Genomic DNA, 8,993 nt, shown 5'->3' with positions numbered 1-8,993 from the left:
TTTTTTTTTTTTTTTTTTTTTTTTTTTTTTTTTTTTGCGGGGGCGGTGGGAGGGGAGCAAGGATTTTCCCTTGCCTTCCTTTTGTCTTCAGTTCTGTCTCTGCTTCTTCATTCCAGTGCATTATTTCCATTGGTTTCTAAAGGCTGTTTTGTGCTGTGTCTTTCCACCTTCCAGGGAGAACTCCCGCTTTTGCTCCTACCCTCTGCTTGTGATCTCTCACCTCTCCTGTTTTTGCCTGTTTCTTGTACCTGCATAGCCTACACCTTCATACGCAGTTTATTTACAGTAGATACAGATTCTTACTCTGTCCTCAGCAAAACAGTGCTATCTCAGCCTCTTTGAACAGCATACCAAGAAAATGATTATTACAGCTCATGCTCCCTCTGTGATCAGGTGTGTGACATGAAGAATGTTTGCTTACACTGAGCATTAGCTCAAGGTTGTTGAGGTTTTTAATTGCATATGGACTAAAGATGTGTTTTGTTAATGACCTGTTGAAAGACTGACTCTTGTGTTCAGAGAACAGTGAGGTGAGGTCCATGAGTATCAGATCCTGTGGGAGTTCCCTCTGAAGCCTAGTATTTGCCTTCATGGTAGAAGGTCAAATCATCTTGAAAACCCAAGCTATTGACTGTGATCTTCACTGTGGAGTGATAGGTGTTCTTTTCAGACAGCTGGTTACATAGACACACACCAGGCTAAGAGCCATCAGTAAATACAGCACAGTCTTCTGGGTGAGCCAAGCCATGGGAACTTGCTGGCATTGTGCCCTCCAATTCAAGGAGAGTTGAATTGAAGCCATTATATATCTTATAGATAAAGTCAAACAACTTGCAGTAGATTTTGATAAGAAGTAAAGTTGTGAACAGAGACTGTCTGGTATGTTCTCAGCAGCCTGAAATTCAGGCTGCTGAACCATGAACCCTGTCCTGGGTTCAGGTTGTTGGTGAGTCACTAAGCAGGACTTTGGCTTATGAAAGTAAGCTGGACTCTACACAGAAATGAGCTCTATCAATTAGTCTTCCTCTTCTGCTTTTTCTGATCTCCCTTGCTGGTCCTCTCTCTAAGCCTCCATGACTGTTTCTCATTTTGCATGTTTTCTATATTTTTTTACCTCTGTCTAAAATTCTTCACTCTTCCCACTGAGCTGAGGGTATTTCTTCCCCTCTCTGCTGTCTTCACAATAGCAATGGAAGCACTGAGATCAGAGCAGGGATCCTCTTCCCATTCCTGTTGCAGAAGCTGCTGCCTGTGCCAGGTTAGCTGAGTCCTGCTCCTTCCACCCTGGCCTGCACTGCGCTTTCATTGTGCAAGTGGAGCATCTGTTGTAGAGGTAGAAGCTGTTAGGACTTGGGGGGTGTTTGAGGGAGAGAAATTTGTATGTCCACTACCAAATGATATTGTTGATACCAAACGTACAAATACCATTTTTGGATGTATACTGCTTGGTTAAATTTTAAGAACAGGCAAAAATCAAATGTCTGGAACTGCTGCTTTCATTCAGCATCACAAATAACTAATCATGGAATATCCTGTTGCCATGCATCAATTGGTCTGTGGCAATACAAATCGAGCCTTTTAACAGAAAACCCTACTGAAAACTTCTACTCTGAGGGCTTTCCATGGAAAATATCTGTCCAAAAAGCTTCACTTCTGAAAGGTTTGGTTAACTTGTAAGGCAAGAAGATGAAGTTTTTTGACTGTAGATGTTGTTACTTCCATGATAACTGGTACCCAGGGATTTAGTTGGTTCGTATTGTTTGGGGGTTGCTTTTTTGCCCTTATTTCTACAATTTTTTCCTCAGTTACCAAAGTGGGGGGAAAATGTGTAGGCTTTTGTCAAAACTGGTAGGTAGTAAACTCTTATTATTATTTGAACTTCTTTCCTTGATTGACTTTAAAAGAAAGTCCTTTGAACATCCATCTCTGTTGATGTCCGTTTATATATATATATATAAACATATATATTTAATTAGAGTTCTCTTTCTTATGATTTTTGCTTGATCTTCTAAGGAAATGTACATAAAGCTATCATACTCTTTGTTCTCTTGTCTATCTACCTGCCTGTCGGTACCCATGTGGTGAATTAGAGACCCCTTGCCAAACAAAACTAGATTGGGCCCTCTACTGAAAAAACTCAGAAATTAAGTCCTCTAAGTTTCATGGAAATCGTTGGCAGAGGAATGGGACAGATAAGGGATTCAAATACCTTCCATTATGGAAGATAATGTTTAAGCTCAATGGTTTGTTTTTTTTTTATCCTGACAGATGGCAAGTCAGCACACACGTGCTGTCTCTTCCCCAGCCACGGATGGGCAGCAGCAAGATGTTGAGGGGAATGCTGTAGCGTACTTGGAGGTGGAGACGTGGAACTCTTGCAGCAAGAAGTGGAGGAACAGATTGTACACATCTGTAGGAAACCACATTTTAGCATTTCTGCTGTCCAAGGAACATCTGGCATCTGTTTGAAGGGAAGTGAAGGTAATTATAAAAGGATGCAGGGAGGGCTAAAGGAAAAAGGTCTTAAATGTGTAGGAAACTGGGCTACATTAGTTTTGCTGTTTATGGCATGACACACTAGCTTTCAGCCTTTGTTATTGCTATCCTGGAAACAATCCTGAGCAACGGCTTTTGTCTAGTCAACAAATTTTTGATTTGTGCTGTTCGGTTTCTTACTTAGGGAAGAACTTTGTAAATAATGGGAGAGGGATTTAATGCCCACAGTTTACTGCAAGACTTAGAAAAGAACATATAAAAAGCAGTTAGTAAGGGGGAGGTCCATCAAGCAATTACAGCCAAGGGACTAGAGTTCTCAGTGGAACAAAAAGGGGATTGGGATCAGGGACTGATATACCAAGAAAAGGAAGGATTTATACCGATTTTACCATTGACCAACCTTTTATGTATCTATTAATCTTCAACTGAATAAAATTTACCATTGCCCCAGCTCCTGAAAGCCAAAACTTCTGGAAAGCCAAAAGCATATAGTATAAACAGCTGTAAAAATTCTCATAGAAATAATATGGTTGAACCTAGCACAACTGGAAAGTATGCTGGTGCTCCTAGACAGTCTTTGAATACTTTAAACTAAGGATTTTTGAAAGCACACAGAATCACGAAATGCTTAGATTTCTCTGCTTTAATTCTAAAATGCTAAAAAAAATACCTCATACCAAAAAAAATTACTTTCAAAGATGCATCAATGATTTTTTTTTTGAAATGTGTTTATTTAGCTCATAATAACCTCTCATCTCTTCAAAAATAGGTATTTAAGAGCTCAGATGTCATCTGTTTTCAAAGCCAGTCTGGCTTGATGTATAGTGTTTCTAGAAGCAATACATTTAGGGTGACTTCTCCTCGAATGGGTCTGAAGAAAAGCTCTTCAATAGCATCTGCATCAATGTCTCGAAGAGAGGTGATTAGCTGAAGAATTGAAGCAAACCTGCCCAGGTTTCCATGGAACATTGTTGAGACAAACTCCATCAAGGCTTGCTGAGCTTCCTGCTGCAGTTTCTGTACATAGGGGAGACATTTTAGGACACAGCATCCTGTCAAAACAAAAAGTAAAATAGCAAATCTTGAGTAAACACTTCTGTTCTGAGCCCTTCGATGGATTTCTGGCTTATAGCACTACTTTCTCTATAGAAAAACAAACGCTTTCTAAACATACTTTTTGGTAAAAGAAGATATGTGTTGTTTACTAATTTGAAAGAGCGTTGAGCAGCATTGTAAACACACAGTAATCTGGCCTATTACATTAAAATCCAGCTTTGAAATAGTAACAGCAGGTAACTGACTTAGTACAGACAGAGAAGAAACTTTATTGTGTTGTCTACCCACCAAATGTTTCTGAGCCCATAGTCTGAGTAGGTGGAAAAATTCCAGCTCTAATCTATGCCAGGTAGGTAACATCAGGAAGATGGAGATGGTGGTCTGGAGCAGCGAGCAGGCTTGCAGCCTGAAAACATGGTTCTGATGTCTACTTAGCCCCATCTCCACCCTGTTATTGCCTCTGCTTACTAGACTAAGCTGGGGAACTGCGGTTCACCATGCTGTGTAGATATTTTCATTTACAGTCTAAAAAGAGCATAAAGATTCTCTGTGAGATGCATCATGACCCACAGGAATGGGTCCTGGTTCTATGTTCCCTTTCCTCAGCCATTTCTAAAAGAGGAGAGGTCTCTGTCCTATGGAGTCATGGTCTTGAGCCTCAGTCACATACTTCCCATAGCATGTGACCTGCTGGCTTGAGGGCGCTTGTGGGTGCCAGGACTCAGTGCAAAGAACACCCTGTGTTTATCCTTTGCCTCTGGAGGGATTGGCTTGTCATGTAGCTCTCAGCAATCTGTTGCCACCTGTTTTCAACACCTGAGGATAACAACATCTTTTCTTTTCTAGAATTGCTGCAGCCTGGACAGAGGTAGCACACACTCTAGGCCTATTTGGCATCTTTTACAGTGATGACTCCATCCCTCCCTGGGATGGGATCTGAATAGCTTACAACAGGGAGCGTTTCACACAAGATCACTCATTTAAGTGTGGGAGGTTCTGCCTTCTTGCCTAGTGCCCTCTACTAGGGCAAAAACAGCCTGGTTGGGTTCTCTTCAGCCTGTAACTGGCTGCCCTTTGTCGGCCTTCAGCAGCTCTCTTCCTAAACATTACTGCCAGAGGAGAGGAGAGAAAGTCTCAGCCAAACTTGAAACCAAGCTAGCTAGAAATGGAGACTTTGGAAAAGTCATCATCTCCTCTGAGATTACCAGCAACTGCAAGCTGTGAGGATAGTTCCAAGTGTTAGATTTTTTCATGGAAAGGAAATTGCCAAGATTTTGTGTATTCAAGATAAAATTGCAATTGTTTATATCACTTCAAATATGCATAATTTCCCCATTTGGACTTCTTTTCTGTGTAATCAAACGTTGGGTTTAATTTAGATATAATGACACACTTCTTGTTCTGAGATCTGTTGTAATAATACTCAGTCAAACACATGTTTCCAGCTGAACTATAAACCTCTTAAGAGTATCCTTTTTAGCAGAAGTCCTGTCACAGCCTTGATGGAGTTTTAAAATTTATATATGTATAGAAAACACTCCATAAATATGTATATATATGGCACTGATTAATTAGCAACATTTTTTCTTTCACAGTTCCCGTCCCTTCACTGTGTAGTTCCATTGCTTTTCAGACAAAAGCACAAGAACATTTTCACCTCACTCTGAGCTGTTCCTGTGTGGCAGAACAGTCCTACCTGCTCCTTCCTCTGAGTTATTGCCCGTGTCCTAGTAGAGAAGGCCTTGCAGCTGGACCCTTCACCCACAGAAACTGTGACCTCTTGGAAGCCACCTAGCCAAGGCTCCCCTGGGAAAAGCAGGGATGCCAGTATGTTCTGGAGAGTCTGGATCCCATTGATGCAAAGTGCCTGTTTCCCCTCAGGGGCTGGGTAGATGCTTTCTTCTTTGCAGGTTCTTGCTGGCCCACCTGAGGTCAGTCAGTAACCCAGCCAGAGCCTCCTGCACAGAGGTGCTGCGCAGAGTCTGCTTCTATTTCCAGCTCTGGGGCCCTCAACAAAGGAAGGATGTGGACCTGCTGGAGCAAGTCCAGAGGAGGGCCCTGAAGATGATCAGAGGGCTGGTGCACCTCTCCTGTGAAGACAGACTGAGAGAGTTGGGGTCATTCATCCTAGAGAAGAGAAGGCTTCGGGAAGACCTTACAGCTGCCTTGCAGTACCTAAAGGGCTTTACAAGAAAGCTGGCAAGGGACTTTTTACAAGGGCATGCAGTGGTAGGACAAGGGGTAATGGCCTTGAACTAAAAGAAGGTAGGTAGTTTTAGATTAGATATTAGGCGGAAATTCTTTACTGTGAGAGTGGTGTGGCACTGGAACAGCTTGCCCAGAGGTGTTGTGAATGCCACAACCCTGGAAGTTGGCCAGGAGGCCAAGCTGGGGCTTTGAGCAACCTGATCTAGTGGAAGGTGATCCTGCTTATGGCAGGGGGGTTGGACTAGATTATTTTTAAGGTCTCTTCTAACCCAAACCATTCTATGATTCTAGTGGCAGGACCTACATTCCATCATGCTGTCTGTCACTCTCTTGACAAAGGAAATTTTTTAATGATAGTAAGCACAATATCTGTGCCACAAGAGATCACCCAGGGCACAAGCAAAGCTTCTTATCGAAGTGATGGCTGCTACAGCTGCATTCCTGGATGTCCTTTTGAACTCCCACTAACAACCCAGCTCTGAACTTCTCTGTACCTGGCCCTTCACCATTCCCTCAGTCAGTTTTGGTGGTCCTAACCAGGGTGGGAGCCCTCATGAGGTACTTCATGATCCAAGAAAGGATTTACCATTGTCACTGCTGGTGGCTTCCTGAAATCCTCTTAGAACTGAGGCCTGCAAAATATTAACATTTTGCCAAACATCACGCCAAAACTTGAAGAGTTTGAAAATGTGCTCCGTGTATGTAGAAAATATCTTCTGAGTTTGGTGAAAAGTATTAAAAAACTTTTTAAAATAGCAATTGTGAAACAACAGCTGTACAGATTTGTTTGCAGCAAAGTGCAGTTTGGGCAGTGTACAAGCCCTGAGTTTTTGTTTCAGCTCAGAGTTAGACAGTAACTGTTTCATCTGGAGTCAGTCAAAGCTTACCAGAAGTTTGCTAGGCTGCCTTCTGCAGCTCATGGAGAAACATTCCAGAGGACAGGTTCATTCAACCTATGAGCTAGGTGACATTCCTGAAACACTGGAATGTGTCTGCAGACAGCATCAAGGGCTGCTAGCCCTCATACAGCACCTTAGGGAAGCAGCAGGCCTTAGAAGGTACAAATCCAGAACATAACTCTGCTTCTCTCTTTTTAAGTGAAAATCTCATTTTACCCACAGAGATAATAAAAATGCCTGCTAGTTAAACTGTGCAAGCAGCTGCAGATGAGGCATTTCTCTTCTTCCCATCCCCCTGGATATAACTGAGGTTTTGTTCAGCCTGATTTTATTGTGAAAAACCTGATAAAATAAGTTGCACTGAAACAAACTCCACTGGTCTGATGCTGCAGCATAGACACACAAGGCAATACCAAACATCTGGATGACATTACACCTCAAGAGTCAGAATTTGAATCCCATTGGAAACAAATATAAAATCATACAGCTTCTGAGCAGCCTATAAACCATTCACCACAAGAAATATAATGGAATAACTGAAGCATTCGTGTGTCCTTTTGGTGCAGTCTGAAGTACAGCACACTGCTGACAGTGCAGCCAACACCAGTGACTGCTGTGGAAGGAGCCGGGGATCTCAGCCAGAGCAGGCTGGAGTCAGTAAGTCTTTCCATTTACTTTAGTGTACTTAGAGCTCATTTTTTAATGACTCATGCACTCCATGGTGCTGACTGAGGAAACTGTCCTTCCTAAAGAGCCTGAACTTGGCATCTGAAGTGAGAGGATGCAATCACTAGTTTTAGTTTGCTCTGCTACTGCTGTTGCAGGCTTTGAATGTAGAGATACTAAATTATATAAATGAAGGATATAAAGAAATAAAAGTTACGTAACATCAACACAGCATCCTTTTGCCTCATTGATGAAAACCAGTTGATAAGGATTATTTGTTTTCTCCAGAGTTCTTTTTACAGAGGAAGTCTTTGTTAAAATATTTCCAATGCTCACATTGTGTACCCATGTACCATCTCTCCTTTGCAGTACTATGGATGAGGCTGCTGTATTATCTTTGAACTGAAAATCAGTTTGAAGTGACACTATTTATTATTTATGACTTAAAATTTGTCTATTAGAAGCTGTTTTGGCTTACAGTGGACGACCTACTGCACACAGCCAAGGAACTGAAATAAACCATTTCAGGCAGAAAAATCATTAAATTGAGGAATATGAATTTTTGAGAACATTTAGCTGTATTTATAGGCAAGAGTAAAACTAAACATTTGTCTATATACAAATGAAAATGCCAAATGCCTTTCTAAGCCCATAATCATCTATGTAGTTTCCAGGAGGACTCACCAGAATTAAAAAGAATAATTCCTTTAAGATAGGCATATTCTTTTGCACTTAAGTCCAGGTCCCAACATTTCCACAAGAGATTCTTCATCTTCTGAACTTCGGCTAAAGATGCTCCTGCTGATGAGCTGCCCAGTTCATTGCTAGCTGTCAAAGACTGATTGAGGAGAATTTTTTTCAATAAACTAGGGACTGAAATCTCTCTCAGATCAAAATCCACCTCTTCTTGTGCCATGCCCAGGACAAAAAGAGGGGCCCAGTTCTGCTGTATGAGGACAAGTTGATCATCCAAAGGCATGTGGTAAAAAGAAGGCAAGTTTCTAATAAAAGTTGAAGTCTTCAAGAGCACTCCAGAAGCTCTTCTGCATGTGGCTTCTGGTGTTTTCAGGACAACTCTTCTCCTGTCCCAACAAGAGCAGCCCTTGCTTTCTGTGGAGCAGTGGGGACTGTGATGCTGTTGGTGCCACTTGGTCTCACTTCCATGCTCTTTGTTAAGGATCTGGTACAGGATGCTCTTAGTATGGTGTGTCTCACACTGACATTTCCCAAATTTCTTAATTGGGATCTTGGTAGCCATAGAGCCAGAGTTCCCTGTGGCAGGAAACACCACATGTGGACCTATGCATCAACAACAGGAGAGAGCATTCCTGCCACACAGTGAGGCAGTGCATGTTTTTATACACACGGGCGGTTAAAAAGAAATATGACCCTGATCTGTGAAGTTACCTTGAACTTTATTTGCACCAGTCTGCTTCGAATGAGGCGGGGCTGATGGCTGCTGCCACCAGGCAGTGGCCTTTTGCCAAAGGCCAGCTCTATAACACGTACAGCCTGTCCCTGAGGGGAAGCCTGGGGAAAACTATGACACCATAAGTGAAGAAGGAGCAAGTTGTCTATGTTTTCATTGGTACACTGACACTGTCCACTAACTAATGCTCCTGAGGGCACAGGAATGCATTTATGGTGACACAAATGATGCTGTGTCAC

The 8,993-nt window shown here is 42.1% G+C and overlaps 1 protein-coding gene and 1 long non-coding RNA gene across 2 annotated transcripts; one reads left to right on the top strand and one right to left on the bottom strand.

Moving 5' to 3' along the window:
• Window positions 1-860: 860 nt before the first annotated feature.
• LOC114070043 lies at window positions 861-3,366 on the top strand. Its single transcript, XR_003573862.1, has 3 exons — window positions 861-946; window positions 2,269-2,481; window positions 3,266-3,366. It is a non-coding gene; the product is annotated as an uncharacterized LOC114070043 (long non-coding RNA).
• LOC114070042 (nuclear receptor subfamily 0 group B member 2-like) lies at window positions 3,228-8,628 on the bottom strand. Its single transcript, XM_027907228.1, has 2 exons — window positions 8,010-8,628; window positions 3,228-3,548 (listed from the first exon to the last, which is right to left on the bottom strand). Exons 1-2 carry the CDS (start codon window positions 8,581-8,583, stop codon window positions 3,295-3,297), a joined length of 828 nt encoding a protein of 275 aa, XP_027763029.1. The 5' UTR covers window positions 8,584-8,628; the 3' UTR covers window positions 3,228-3,294.
• Between the last annotated feature and the right edge of the window lie 365 nt (window positions 8,629-8,993).

This window comes from Empidonax traillii, unplaced genomic scaffold (assembly GCF_003031625.1).
Source record: "Empidonax traillii isolate 1590-97213 ecotype Southwest subspecies unplaced genomic scaffold, ASM303162v1 scaffold1421:size180434, whole genome shotgun sequence".
NCBI lineage: Eukaryota > Metazoa > Chordata > Aves > Passeriformes > Tyrannidae > Empidonax > Empidonax traillii.
This window is presented reverse-complemented; position numbering and strand designations above follow the sequence as displayed.